The sequence below is a fragment of the Oncorhynchus nerka genome, linkage group LG20 (assembly GCF_034236695.1).
Source record: "Oncorhynchus nerka isolate Pitt River linkage group LG20, Oner_Uvic_2.0, whole genome shotgun sequence".
Taxonomy (NCBI): Eukaryota; Metazoa; Chordata; class Actinopteri; order Salmoniformes; family Salmonidae; genus Oncorhynchus; species Oncorhynchus nerka.
This window is the reverse complement of record NC_088415.1, coordinates 38,355,052-38,370,852: the sequence shown is the minus strand read 5'-3', so window position 1 is coordinate 38,370,852 and position 15,801 is coordinate 38,355,052. Positions and strand designations below refer to the sequence as shown.

Sequence of the window (15,801 nt, the reverse complement as noted above, 5' to 3'; positions counted from 1 at the left end):
TGCCTGTTACAAACCTCTTCCATAGGCCAACTCATCTCCTCATAGACAAGGAACATCATGGGAGGAAAATACATATCAGCTTGGGTCTTTCCAATGCCTTTTTCACTATACATAATATGTTAATAATATGTACTCGGTGTCTCATGATTCTGCTATCATCAAGGTTGAAAATGGTTCTCCTGGTTTTAGATGTTTTATTTAGGGTGGTGTCTGACAGGGTTCTCTGGTTTCACAGCCCCACCTCTGGTCTCTGTGTCGCCAGCCACTTGTAACAGAGTAGGTTCTTTCCAAAACACCACTCTCAGTCAATTATGATATTGCAGCATGGCTGTTAGTGTTTTCATATACAGTAAAGGAAGGTGAGATGTGCTTCAAATTGTAGAGTTGCCAGTTAACCAATACGTATTTTAGGCTACATTTGTCACAGGAATAATTGCAAAAGCCTGCCTGCCAGTCGAGCATCTTTAATTTCACAGAGCCTCACTTCCCAGATAGAGTTTCTCTGTTTTTAAAAGTATTCCATACTAGGCTCTCTGTATGTATGTTTCATCTACAAAATGTTTTTGTTTGAAATTGTCTGTCTCTTTGTACATGTGTGTACATGTGTGTTATCCTTTCCCCTCCTTTGGCTTACTCCACTGTTCCTTTTGTCCCTGGGGAAAAAGAGAAAAGCATCTCCCCAGCCCAGCAAGACACGGAGCAGCCAAACATTTCTTCACTTCTAATCACACCCTCCCTCTAATTGTGGTTTGGACATCTCCTTTCTCTCCTCACTTGCCTAGCTCTGCTGCTCCAGCAGTCTCACCTTGCAAGTCCATACAAGCCAGCCGCTTCTTTTGACATGCCTTCCTGAACAATAGCTCTGGTGTAAATAAAGAGGTGTGTGTGTGTGTGTGTGTGTGTGTGTGTGTGTGTGTGTGTGTGTGTGACACACTGTGGAGTGGAGCGCTGCCCTTGCAAGGCTGAAGTCTCTGCTTGACAGGCTGAGGCAGAAGTCATTTTTAACAGTGTTCCTCCCAGGGCCTTGTGTGGAAAAACGACAGGGAAACTGGCACAATATAGGGCCATAGTTTTCCCTTGTTTTATCTCAAATCAGCCGTGGTGAAAGAACAATAAAGGGTTGCACACACCTAGCGTGAATGCTAAATGACTCATACTCTCAATAGTTACCATTTCAATGACAACTGTGTTCTTGTTTTGTTTTCCTTGATCATTTTTTGGAACACTTCCCATTTTATCAGCCTATTTCATGTTATTCAGGCATACAGTCAATATATGCAGCAAATATGAAAAATAGAAGATTGTACATTGAAGGTAAGAGGCAGCAGGCGCTACCCGCAATGACTTGTTAAGTAGATGTAATGTCAAACACATGGTGGACTTCAAACCAGGGGCTGTACGTTGGCTTTGAGCTGGGTCGATAAACCAGAAATTGCCGACTCCAACCATACCAATCACTTGATTGCAGGCACATTGCTGATATAGTTCATTACGCTAAGTAGCCTATACCACAGAAATGTGAAGTTGGAAATGAAATAGGTTTGCAATATGGGTGATTGTTAATGGGACAATTGATGGCTACAACATCAAACTACCTGTAGTAGTTTAAAGGGTCATTAAAAAAACTGTGGTGCTCATGATTGTTATCAATTCAGGCAATTTCTCGCAATATGGATTTTTGTCCATATCACCCAGCTCTACATAGGCTACAAGTTCCTCCTCACACTACTAGGAGATTATAGGCTGTCTCCAACATGACGAGCAGCTAATCTGAGCCTGACTCTGGACCCTTCCAAGACGTTAGTCAAGGGTGTCTAGAGAGAAATACCGGGCCTGGTACACACTGGAATGCCTGTGGGAGTGGTGACTTATCGTAGCATGCAGGGCCGGCTCCAGGCAGAAGCAAATATGATTTTGGGGGGAGGAGTCAACTTCATGAGAATAGTAGAATACACAAGGTGCAATTTCAACATTCGGTTGTGCATCAGCAGTTTTTCTCTTGTTATGTCAGTCACTAAGATATAATTTTAATTAGTCACTTTCACTAAGTTATCATTTACATGAATTAGTACAATTGCATGACATTTCTTATAAAATGTGGGGGGGCTGTTAGCATGCATGGCATCCTGCATGTAGGAGAGAATGAATGGCCTGGGGGAAGATTGCAGTCATTCTAAGTATTGCAGTCAGAATGTAATATTTCTAATATTTTTGTTCATTTTATCTCACACACACAAACACACACACACACACTGCCCATACACTAAAACATCCCGCCGGTGACAGCTCACCATGCGGTCACACTCATTTACACATTATACATTTACATTTTCTCTCTCCCTATCCGTCTTTCCATTTATAAATATTGTGACCCTGCATGTGTCAATGTCTGTATGGAACATTGAAAATAGATAATACTGTAGCTAGTTGTCAGAGAGTTGTTGTCTGTTGAAAGAGGCTCGTATGCTTCCTTCCTGTCCCAGCATCACTTTGTATTGGACTCTGTGTAGAGCTCTGTAGAGAGCAGAGGGGCTTCTCTCATCGTCCTCTTTATCCAAGAGGGTCTCAGCCTGAGGTTTAGTGGTACAAGTGGCAGTTTGTCAATCCCCCCACCACTTTGTTCAAGGGGCTAAGCGTACACAGGAAATTCACATGCATTTACACAGACACACACACTCAGGCACAGAGTCATCATGTTGTCATACTCCCATTGTCAATAAAAAGCTGGAGCTAAAGCACTGACTAGCGGAGAATAAACGGGACGCTAACAAAACAAAGAGAGTCGCACACTCTGTTTAAGCTTCCAGTAATTTATTGGGTAAAACACCAATGTTTCAGTATCACTGTGCCTTCTTCCCATTTGGTGTTTTACCCAATAAATCACTGGCCGTTTATACAGTTGAAGTCAGAAGTTTACATACACCTTAGCCAAACACATTGAAACTCAGTTTTTCACAATTCCTGACATTTAATCCTAGTAAAAATTCCCTGTTTTAGGTCAGTTAAGATCACCACTTTATTTTAAGAATGTGAAATGTCAGAATAATAGTAGAAAGAATGATTTATTTAAGTTTTTTATTTCTTTCATCACATCCCCAAAAGTTTACATACACTCAATTAGTATTTGGTAGCATTGTCTTTAAATGGTTTAACTTGGGTCAAGCGTTTCGGGTAGCCTTCCACAAGCTTCCCACAATAAGTTGGGTGTCAGAGTCGTGTGTATAGGTGGCAGGGAAGTCAGGCGCAGGAGAATCCAACTGAGTGTAATGGAGTTATTTAATAACAATAAACAAAACATACTCCAAACACTAAATGTAACAAATAAACAAAGTGGGTACGAGGACCCGTCGCGCACCAATACAAAACAACACAACACTGAAATAACAAACTATCTCTGACAAAGACATGAGGGGAAACAGAGGGTTAAATACACAACGGGTAATGAATGGGATTGAAACCAGGTGTGTAGGAAGACAAGACAAAACCAAAAGAAAATGATAAATGGATCAATGATGAGTAGAAGACCGGGGACGTCGACCGCCGAGCACCGCCCGAACAAGGAGAGGCTTCGACTTCGGTAGAAGTCGTGACATTGGGTGAATGTTGGCCCATTCCTCCTGACAGAGCTGGTGTAACTGAATCAGTTTTGTAGGCCTCCTTGCTTGCACACGCTTTTTCAGTTCTGCCCACACATTTTCTATAGGTTTGAGGTCAGGGCTTTGTGATGGCCACTCCAATACCTTGGCTTTGTTGTCTTTATGCCATTTTGCCACAACTTTGGAAGTATGCTTGGGGTCATTGTCCATTTGGAAGATCCATTTGTGACTAAGCTTTAACTTCCTGACTGATGTCTTTAGATGTTGCTTCAATATATCCACATAAATCCCCTCCTCATGATGACATCTATTTTGTGAAGTGCACCAGTCCCTCCTGCACCAAAGCACCCCCACAACTTGAAGCTGCCACCCCCGTGCATCATGATTGGGATGGTGTTCTTCAGCTTACAAGCCTCCCCCTTTTCCTCCAAACATAACGATGGTCATTATGGCCGAACAGTTCTATTTTTGTTTCATCAGACCAGAGGACATTTCTCCAAAAAGTATGATCTTTGTCCCCATGTGCAGTTGCAAACCGTAGTCTGGCTTTTTTATGGCGGTTTTGGAGCAGTGGCTTCTTCCTTGCTGAGCGGCCTTTCAGGTTATGTCGATATAGGACTTGTTTTACTGTGGATATAGATACTTTTGTACCTGTTTCCTCCAGCATCTTCACAAGGTCCTTTGCTGTTGTTCTGGGATTGATTTGCACTTTTCTCACGAAAGTACATTAATCTCTAGGAGAGAACGCGTCTCCTTCCTGAGCGGTATGACAGCTGCGTGGTCCCATGGTGTTTATACTTGTGTACTATTGTTTGTACAGATGAACGTGGTACCTTCAGGCGTTTGGAAATTGCTCCTAAGGATGAACCACACTTGTGGAGGTCTACAAAGTTTTTCTGAGGTCTCGGCTGATTTCTTTTGATTTTCCCATGATATCAAGCAAAGGTGCACTGAGCTTGAAGGTAGGCCTTGAAATACATCCACAGGTAAACCTCCAATTGACTCAAATGATGTCAATTAGCCTATCAGAAGCTTCTAAAGCCATGGCATAATTTTCTGGAATTTTCCAAACTGTTTAAAGGCACAGTCAACTTAGTGTATGTAAACTTCTGACCCACTGGAATTGTGATTAAGTGAAATCATCTGTCTGTAAACAATTGTTGGAAAAATGACTTGTGTCATGCAAAGTAGATGTCCTAACCGACTTGCCAAAACTATAGTTTGTTAACAAGAAATGTGTGGAGTGGTTGATAAACAAGTTTTAATGACTCCAACCTAAGTGTATGTAAACTCCTGACTTCAACTGTAAATATACAGAGAGTGTGCAAATCTATTTATTTAGTTTGTTTTTATATAATTGTCAAACATCACCAGTGGACATCTTTCTCTCTCTGTCTGTCTCCTGTGCTGCTCCTGTTCGCCTCAGTCAGTGTAATAGGTGTGGAATAACAGTGTTTCTCAGTCAGTGTAATAGGTGTGGATAACAGTGTTTCTCAGTCAGTGTAATAGGTGTGGAATAACAGTGTTTCTCAGTCAGTGTAATAGGTGTGGAATAACAGTGTTTCTCAGACAGTGTAATAGGTGTGGAATAACAGTGTTTCTCAGTCAGTGTAATAGGTGTGGAATAACAGTTTCTCAGTCAGTGTAATAGGTGTAGAATAACAGTGTTTCTCAGTCAGTGTAATAGGTGTGGAATAACAGTGTTTCTCAGTCAGTGTAATAGGTGTGGAATAACAGTGTTTCTCAGTCAGTGTAATAGGTGTAGAATAACAGTGTTTCTCAGTCAGTGTAATAGGTGTGGAATAACAGTGTTTCTCAGTCAGTGTAATAGGTGTAGAATAACAGTGTTTCTCAGTCAGTGTAATAGGTGTGGAATAACAGTGTTTCTCAGTCAGTGTAATAGGTGTGGAATAACAGTGTTTCTCAGTCAGTGTAATAGGTGTGGAATAACAGTGTTTCTCAGTCAGTGTAATAGGTGTAGAATAACAGTGTTTCTCAGTCAGTGTAATAGGTGTGGAATAACAGTGTTTCTCAGTCAGTGTAATAGGTGTGGAATAACAGTGTTTCTCAGTCAGTGTAATAGGTGTGGAATAACAGTGTTTCTCAGTCAGTGTAATAGGTGTAGAATAACAGTGTTTCTCAGTCAGTGTAATAGGTGTGGAATAACAGTGTTTCTCAGTCAGTGTAATAGGTGTGGAATAACAGTGTTTCTCAGTCAGTGTAATAGGTGTGGAATAACAGTGTTTCTCAGTCAGTGTAATAGGTGTAGAATAACAGTGTTTCTCAGTCAGTGTAATAGGTGTGGAATAACAGTGTTTCTCAGTCAGTGTAATAGGTGTGGAATAACAGTGTTTCTCAGACAGTGTAATAGGTGTGGAATAACAGTGTTTCTCAGTCAGTGTAATAGGTGTGGAATAACAGTTTCTCAGTCAGTGTAATAGGTGTAGAATAACAGTGTTTCTCAGTCAGTGTAATAGGTGTGGAATAACAGTGTTTCTCAGTCAGTGTAATAGGTGTGGAATAACAGTGTTTCTCAGTCAGTGTAATAGGTGTAGAATAACAGTGTTTCTCAGTCAGTGTAATAGGTGTGGAATAACAGTGTTTCTCAGTCAGTGTAATAGGTGTAGAATAACAGTGTTTCTCAGTCAGTGTAATAGGTGTGGAATAACAGTGTTTCTCAGTCAGTGTAATAGGTGTGGAATAACAGTGTTTCTCAGTCAGTGTAATAGGTGTGGAATAACAGTGTTTCTCAGTCAGTGTAATAGGTGTGAATAACAGTGTTTCTCAGTCAGTGTAATAGGTGTGGAATAACAGTGTTTCTCAGTCAGTGTAATAGGTGTGGAATAACAGTGTTTCTCAGTCAGTGTAATAGGTGTGGAATAACAGTGTTTCTCAGTCAGTGTAATAGGTGTGGAATAACAGTGTTTCTCAGTCAGTGTAATAACAGTGTTTCTCAGTCAGTGTAATAGGTGTGGAATAACAGTGTTTCTCAGTCAGTGTAATAGGTGTGGAATAACAGTGTTTCTCAGTCAGTGTAATAGGTGTGGAATAACAGTGTTTCTCAGTCAGTGTAATAGGTGTAGAATAACAGTGTTTCTCAGTCAGTGTAAAATTTGTAGAATAACAGTGTTTCTCAGTCAGTGTAAAAGGTGTAGAATAACAGTGTTTCTCAGTCAGTGTGATAGGTGTGGAATAACAGTGTTTCTCAGTCAGTGTAATAGGTGTGGAATAACAGTGTTTCTCAGTCAGTGTAATAGGTGTGGAATAACAGTGTTTCTCAGTCAGTGTAATAGGTGTAGAATAACAGTGTTTCTCAGTCAGTGTAATAGGTGTGGAATAACAGTGTTTCTCAGTCAGTGTAATAGGTGTGGAATAACAGTGTTTCTCAGTCAGTGTAATAGGTGTGGAATAACAGTGTTTCTCAGTCAGTGTAATAGGTGTAGAATAACAGTGTTTCTCAGTCAGTGTAATAGGTGTGAATAACAGTGTTTCTCAGGGACTGACTTTCTCCCTCTTTCCCTGATGCCTGTCATCACTCGTCCAAACGTTAAAAAGATGTCAGGCCATTTCTAAGAGGATGATAGACAGGACAAAAAGCTCCTCAGCGTGTCTGTGTCTGTCTGTTTGCTTGTCCATGTGCCTGTGTGTGTGTGTGTGTGTGTGTGTGTGTGTGTGTGTCTCTACTCTACTCTACATATAGTCCTGAAGCTGGGGTCAGAGAGATAAAGCATATGTCCCTGGTGCCATGAAGTGCTGTGCTAGGTGGGACTCTACACAGGGCAGCAGCCAGAAAGCTTTACAGTGTGTGTGCAGGCAGGCAGGGAAGAGCCTACCCGTCTCATGCTTTCGTCCACTTAATGCTGCTAGCTGAACTGTTTAGAGTTGTGTTCCTGTTTAAAGCCCAGGTAGCATCGTCTCTCCTCCCTCCTCATGTCTGAGGAGATATTGTTAGGACTTAGCTGTGAAGGAAATAACATGAAGGGGTTTTCTGAATGTTGTGTTGTTCCCTGTGTTGCTGCTATCATACACCCACCACCATCTGGACTCTACAGAGATATGTCTGAGTCTGAGCTCTTGCTTTGATCGGCATTCTCAGAAGAGGCTAGAAATGCAACCTTTTAGCACAATTAGGAAATACTGGCCCGAAGAGGAACTTTTTTACAAGATGTGTAATGCCGGAAAATTCTATTGTAAGAAATGTTTAATTAAGTAAAACCAGTAACTAGTTTCAGTGACAAGTTAGACCTTGCTATATCTGTATCTGGAAGATGTCTGGTTTAGGTGGTGAAGTTGATCTTCTGGAACATTCTTCTCACGCTGTTCTCTCTTGACAGGCATTGGCTGTTGGCTGTTACAGGGTCATGGTGGGGATGGGAATGCTGGACTGGTGTGTGTGTGTGTAAAAACAAGGTTATTTACACCATCTCATGGGCACACATCTGTCTGGCTCTGTGTCTCGCTATGATGACAGCAGATGTTTGACTCTCAAGACATGCAGGATAGCTGATGGTGCTCTACGCTACGATGGGATCTTGGAGGCGTTGTCCCAACTCCCCCTGTTCCTCCTGATCATTCTGCCCCTGCTGCTGGTCATTGATTGTTCACGGAGACAAAATGTTGGTATTCATCTCCTCTTGCACTGTAAACAGCAGCTGGGCAAACTTAGGGGATATCTTGTCTCGAGGCTTCACCATGTGGACTCACCTGTCCTTTGATACCCCACAGAATGTGTGCCTGTCCCTTTTTGTCTGTACCTCTTTTTACATTCTAGCAAGGCAAACGTTTGTCATTGTGAAAAGCCTAATTCAAAAGTAAACATTGGGATTCCAACAATGGGTGGAATGTGTTTTTTCCCCCACCCCCCTCACCACTTTGCCTTGGTGTGTAGCTCCTTTACACTGACAAGGTTGGGTTGGGGGCAGGAAAACTGCAGAGCAGGTCGCAGGGTCTCAAATTATCTGTAGGGAATGATAACCACAAGACAGTGGACTTGTCCCAACTCTTAAGAGGGACACAAAGGTCACACTAGTTTTGATCTTTTTCCTGTTCTGGAAAAATTGAAAACATTTGGCTAGGGCTGGCACGGTAATGGTGTAATCGTGTAACCGATGATTATGGATGAAAATAAAATCAAATAACCTGCTTAATAAATAGATACATAATAAATAAACAAATAATGCATTAAATATGATGATACAATTATAATAAAATACATGTTTTATACTGTATATACAGTACCAGTCAAAAGTTTGGACACACCTACTCATTCAAGAGTTTTTCTTTTCTTTTTTACTATTTTCTACATTGTAGAATAATAGTGAAGACATTAAAACTATGATATAACACATATGGAATTATGTAGTAACCAAAGAAGCTTTGCACACTCTTGGCATTCTCTCAACCAGCTTCATGAGGAATGCTTTTCCAACGGTCTTGAAGGAGTTCCCAAAGATGCTGAGCACTTGTTGGCTGCTTTTCCTTCACTCTGCAGTCCAACTCATCCCAAACCATCTCAATTAGGTTGAGTGATTGTGGAGGCCAGGTAATTTGATGCAGCACCATCACTCTCCTTCTTGGTCAAATAGCCCTTACACAGCCTGGAGGTGTGATTTGGGTCATTGTCCTGTTGAAAAAAAAAAGATCCCAAAAAAGTCCCATTATGCACAAACCAATTGGGATGACGTATCGCTGCAGAATGCTGTGGTAGCCATACTGGTTAAGTGTGCCTTGAATTCTAAATAAATCACTGACAGTGTCACCAGCAAAGCACCCCCACACCATCACACCTCCTCCTCCATGCCTCACGGTGGGAACCACAAATGCGCATATAATGCGTTCACCTACTCTGTGTCTCACAAAGACACAGCGATTGGAAACTTTTTACTCATCAGACCAAAGGACAGATTTCCACCTGTATAATGCCCATTGCTCGTGTTTCTTGGCCCAAGCAAGTCTCTTCTTATTATTGGTGTCCTTTAGTAGTGGTTACTTTGCAGCAATTCGACCATGAAGGCCTGATTCACGCAAGACTCTGGATCTTCCTTTCCTGTGGCGGTCCTCATGAGAGCCAGTTTCATCATAGCGCTTGATGGTTTTTGCGACTGCACTTGAAGAAATGTTCCGTGTTGACTGACCTTCATGTCTTAACGTAATGATGGACTGTTGTTTCTCTTTTGCTTATTTGAGCTGTTCTTGCCACAATATGGACTTGGTCTTTTACCAAATAGGGCTATCTTTTGTATACCACCCCTACCTTGTCACACACAACTGATTGGCTCAAATGCATTAAGAAGGAAAGAAATTCCACAAATTAACAAGGCACACCTGTTAATTGAAATACATTCCAGGTGACTACCTCATGAAGCTGGTTGAGAGAATGACAAGAGAGTGCAAAGCTGTCATCAAGGCAAAGGGTGGCTACTTTGAAGAATCTCAAATATAAAATATATTTTGGTTACATCATGATTCCATGTGTTATGTCATAGTTTTGATGTCTTCACTATTATTCTACAATGTAGAAAATAGTAAAAAATAAAGATCAACCCTTGAATGAGTCGTTGTGTCCAAACTTTTGACTGGTAATGTATATTTATTTATCAACTTCATATTCAAGTCAGCAAACTTTACCCAAAAGCAGCAAAGTAAAAGTATGCCTAGTATACATCTAACAACCGATATAAGAAGAGACGAGAGGAGGCAAAACTATGAAGTTTTAGAATTCTTTGTGGAATGAACAGCTGACTGAAGACGGGACTACTAGGAATTCAAAAAGATGAATCATGTGTTTGAGTCCGTTTCCACGGTAACAAGGACTCTTTACAACTTGATGAAACTTTGTTGCTCCTTGTTTCAGCAAGGTGTTGTAGCAAACAATCTTTGGTTGCCTAGGTAACCCCCCCCCCCAACCCCTTCCTACAACAGCAGCACATGCAGTCAGAAAATGTTGCTATCAGAACGATAATAACAAATAACCGTCATCCAAAATCCTATGACCTTCACAGCCCTATGTTTGACTGTTAGTGAAAATGTGATAACTGACACAGCATTGTTTCATGAGGAACATATCAGTTGAGGAAGTTTGCCAAAAAAAAGGCTTTTGTTTGCCAAAAATGGCAATGTATCGCCCATCCAGAAAGAGAGAATAAGTGAGAGAAGGAGAGAGTGAAAGAGTGAGATATAGGGAGAGAGAGAGACAGACAGACAGACAGACAGACAGAGAGAGAGAGAACCCCATCGGACCCCATCCATCCCAAGGGAGTGGGACCGGGAAGCAGGAGATGATCACACCAACGGTTGGCTGGTTGGCTCCATTGAAAAGAATTGGTGCAGTCAGCGGTTTCCTTTTGAAAAAGGCCCGGGATTGTTGTTGTAGGGTGTTCAGTCAGGGGAGAGAGGATTTGGGGGAGAGATAAAGTTATTTATTAGCCAGAGTCATTTAAACGGGAAACTCTGCCATGATGAGGGCGGATGAGAATGGGAACTGGCATGCCATGCTGACTGGAAATGCCAAGGGTGGCATGCTGCCAGGGAAGTAGGCAAACCTATAGCTCAGGTTTTGGACTGGTGGGGATGGTACTGACCCAGGGAGAGAGATTAGGGCTCTTTTTTTAGCTCATATTTTTAAACTGAGCGAGTAGTCTGGAGACCTTGGGCAGTATCATTAAGACATTATCAAGATGATCAGGTATCAGATTATCTGTTTAGATGTTTCATGTCTTCAGTTAGATTTGTATGGGTTCTATGGGTCAGTAATGTCCTTCCACAGAGATAGACTCAGGGTGGCTGGTAGCCTAATGGTTAGAGCGTTGGGCCAGTAAGTGAAAGTTTGCTGGATCAAATCCCTGAGCTGACGAGGTAAACATCTGCTGTTCTGCCCTTGAGCAAGGCAGTTAACCCACTGTTCTCTGGGGGCCGAAGACGTGGCTATTGATTAAGGCAGTCCACGAACCTCTCTGGTTCAGAGGGGTTGGGTTCAATGCGGAAGACACATTTCAATTGAAAGCATTCAGCATTCATTCCCCCTTTCCCTCCCCCACTATTGAACTATTATCAAATTCTTATACCTTTCCCCTCTTCTCCAATTGCATTTAACAATCTCTTCACACCTTGACTAAATCAAGGAACACCTTCTGATCACCCCCCTTTCAGTGATTTCTACTCCATTGTGAGGATGTTTTGACTAGCCCAAGAGGTGACAATCTTTCCATGACAAAGTGCTTTCTGATCCTCTGTTGAGGGCCCACTATAAAGCTCTCCTGCCTGCCTGTCCTGGGCGGATGGAGTTTAAAACATATTTGAACCGATTTGTGTCATCTAACTATTCTGATATCAACCTCAACTAGCCACTGGTTTCAAGACACAGTCACCTCCAAAATGATTAGCAAACTTAATGAGTTTAAAAAACACTGTATAACATAAATAATACACATGAGCAACATTTTAAGAATGATATTATTTCATACTAATAAAATTGTTCAGAGAATAAGATTTTGCTTAACCAATTGTGAGCACTCGAAGGGTGGGAAAGCCCACTTTTGGCCCCACCTGGTGGCCAAATGACTCGTTACAAGGTGCGGCAGCTCTCCACAGAGACTTAATAGACTGCAGCTGCACACCTTGCTGCAATTAGGGCTGCAGCAGCACATAGGCCATGCAGGGGCATTCACAAGGTAGAGAGGTGTGAGGAGGATACACTGAAGCTCTGTCGCAATTGTTGCACCAGCCAGAATAATTGAACCCCAATATGATTAAGGTTTGAATCACTCTATACCCTGGGGTAAAATATGGTCTTCCCCAGTATTTAAGTTTACTTTAGTTATTGAATTAAATGGCCAGTGTTTGTTTTGTAGCATTTGCCATGTTTGAGTGAGAACTTTATTTTGGGACATGAAGATTCCCAAAGCTACATGTTAAGCCTTTTGAGTTAATAAATCTCCATTTGAGAACTGCATTTCCTTGTCTGACTCTTTGTTTTGCACTACAGTGCACGTGACACACCTCTACCTACAGAGTAATAAAAAAAAGATAGGTGTCAAAATGATTGCCACCCCTGTTTATATACTTTGTGCACCCTCCCCTTATGAGGATAATGGCACTCAGGCTTTTTCTACAATGTTTCATGAGATTGGACACCACCTTTTGGAGGGATCATTAGTCCATTCCTCCATACAGAATCTATCAAGATCCTTGATGTCATTCAGTCTGCTTATGGACAGCCCTTGTCAATTAAAATCAACAGGGTTCAAGTCTGGAGACTGATGGCAATTGCAAAATGTTGTTTTTTTGTGGTCACTTAACCATTTCTGTGTGTTTGGGGTCATTGTCTTGCTGGAAGATCCACTTGTGGGCAAGTGTCAGCCTCCTAGCAGAGGCAACCAGTTTTTTTGGCAAAAAACGTCCTGGGACTTGGTAGAGTTCATTCTACCATTGACCTTAACCTCTTGAGACTAGGGGGCAGTGTTTGGATGAATAACGTACCCAAATGAAACTGCCTATTTCTCAGGCCCAGAAGCTAGAATATGCATATAATTGGCAGACTAGGATAGAAAACACTAAAGTTTCCAAAACTATCAAAATATTATCTGTGAGTATAACAGAACTTATATTGCAGGCGAAAACCTGAGGAAAATCCAATCAGGAAGTGCTGTTTTCTGAAACCTCTCTGTTCCATTGACTTCCCTCCATTTAAAGGGATATCAACCATATTCATTTCCCTATGGCTTCCACATGGTGTGAACAGTCTTTAGACATAGTTTCAGGCTTTTATTCTGAAAAAATGAGCAAGAATGATCACATCGTGTCAATGGATAGCTGTGTGTCCCCAGAGTTTTGCATTTATTTTAATATTACCTTTATTTAACTAGGCAAGTCTGTTAAGAACAAATTCTTATTTTCAATGACGGCCTAGGAACAGTGCCTGTTCAGGGACAGAACGACAGATTTGTTCCTTGTCAGCTTGGGGGTTTGAACTTGCAACCTTCTGGTTACTAGTCCAATGCTCTAACCACTAGGGTACCCTGCCGCATGCTCGAGCAGCTTGGAGCAGACCTTTTCTCTCTCTCTCCTATTGAAAAGGCTACTGCTACTAGCTGTTTGTAAAGTTTTGTCTGCTGAGAGAGATGTCCTCACATAAACGCTTGGTTTGCTTTCGCTGTAAAGCTTTTTTGAAATCTGACACGCCAGGTGGATTAACAAGCTAAGCTGTGTTTTGGTCTATTGCACTTGTGATTTCATGAAAATGTAATATTTGTAGTAATTTAATTTGAATTTGGCGCCCTGCAATTCGGCGGATGTTGACGAAAATGATCCCCGCTAAATGGGATGGGTGCGCCAAGAAGTTTTAACAAGGGCCCCAATATGACCAGTGGTAAGCAAAACCGCCTGATAACATCAAAGATCAACCACTATATTTTACAGTAGGAATGAGGTTATTTTCTGCATTTGTATAATCCTTTCAATGCTGAACCCACCACTGGTGTGTGTGTGTGTGTGTGTGTGTGTGTGTGTGTGTGTGTGTGTGTGTGTGTGTGTGTGTGTGTGTGTGTGTGTGTGTGTGTGTGTGTGTGTGTGTGTGGGCCAAATAGCTCTATTTTAGTCTCATCTGACCATAGCACTCGGTTCCAATCAAAGTGCCAATGCAGTTTAGCAAACTCCAGGCGTTTACATTTGTTTGCTCTCAAAGGCTTTTTTAAATTCGCAGCCCTTCCAAAAAGCCTATTGGCATGGAGGTGGCATTTTAATTGTAGATATGGAGACTGTGATCCCCAAGATGTGACCAAGTTCTGCCAACTGTGGCCCTTGGACTCACTTTGTATTGGGGACAAAATACACTTGCGTCCTTTGCCAGTCATGTTTATCACTATTCCAGTGGTTTTAAACATGTTAATAGTGGTGATATTTTTGTTGTACCAATTGCCTGGTTTATGAAAGTAAACCACCATTTGTCTTTCATTTGAGTCTTTTGCCTTTCCCCATGGTGATGAATGAAAGGGATTGTACATGCTTGTTTCTTCATTTTTATATTCCAGTGAAACAGGAAGCCATGGAAGGCCACAATAGTTAATTCAACTTTTTAAAAAGTAGAATGTTAATGGAGATTTTAATTTAGCTAGATTTTATTTATTGCAGTCTTTAGGATGCCAATTTTTAAATGAATATAATTAGCAATTTTTTTGGGCATAAATTATTCTGTATTTCTATTATGTTATACGGTCTTTTTTGCTCATCAGTTTTTAATATATCTGAGCGTGACAATGGGTGCCCCCCTGTGGGTGCCCCACTGTCGACCATGATTAGTACAAGTTTAGACAGCTGGCTAGACTAACTTACCAATCTAAAAAACAACAAACAAATTGCTGACATGGGCTAACAAGAGCTGATGCACAACCAAATTTCCAAATTGCACCACTATTCTAACTCGCTACAGTTATTTTGGGGGGGAAGGGTTGAGCCATGGGTCTACAGAACTGCCAGTTACCTATCCCTGACCTAGATAATGAATGTTAAAGCTCCCAGCCTGTGTGAAGCTCCCAGCCTCACACCATCTCAGGTTTTGTTTTCCCTTCCACTCCCAGGCCCTGTATAATGGTCCTGCTGGGTGTAACCTAACTAACCTGGGCTTACATCCCAAATAGCACCCTATTCCCTATATAGTGCTACTTTTGACCATAGTCCTATGAGTTATAGTGCACCAAATAGGCAACCTGGGTTGCGTCCCAAATGGCACCCTATCTGGAGACATGAGACTTCAACCCCTATAAATCTCTTAAGTAGTGTTGTGTGTGTGTTTTCTGTCTGCAGGTGGCTCAGAGCTCCAAGGTGTGGGGAGAAGTGCCGCTGCCCGAGGACCTGGATTCATCAAGGACTGTTGTCCAAAGATCTCAGCGCTTCCTGGACGATGACGAGGACTTCGCTGCCGATGAAGCATCAGGAGGTGGGGTCTAGGGTCAACACAGCTGGATCGCAAACCAGCTTTCTTTTCATAGACAAACTTTTATTTATGATATTTTAAGATCATGATTATAATACTATACTGTACAGAACTTCATACTACCCCTGAATTGTTCCTTACGAAACTGCAAACAATGTTAACAGTGGTGAACCATGGTGAATCCATGGTGAACCTAACTGTTTACTGTAACTATTATCTCCACCATAATCTCCTGGGTGCACAGGGGTCTGTAATACCTACATGCTTCAAGCAGAC

At 41.7% G+C, this 15,801-nt stretch overlaps 1 protein-coding gene across 12 annotated transcripts in view; it reads left to right on the top strand.

Annotated features, from left to right (window-relative positions):
- Positions 1–15,801, top strand: part of LOC115102455 (basement membrane-specific heparan sulfate proteoglycan core protein-like) — a 173,367-nt gene that overhangs the window by 38,104 nt on the left and 119,462 nt on the right. For all 12 annotated transcript variants that reach the window (XM_065005470.1, XM_065005480.1, XM_065005479.1 and 9 more), the window contains exon 2: positions 15,396–15,528. In XM_065005470.1, coding sequence (XP_064861542.1) covers positions 15,396–15,528 — 133 coding nt within the window. The remainder of the gene's footprint in view (positions 1–15,395; positions 15,529–15,801) is intronic.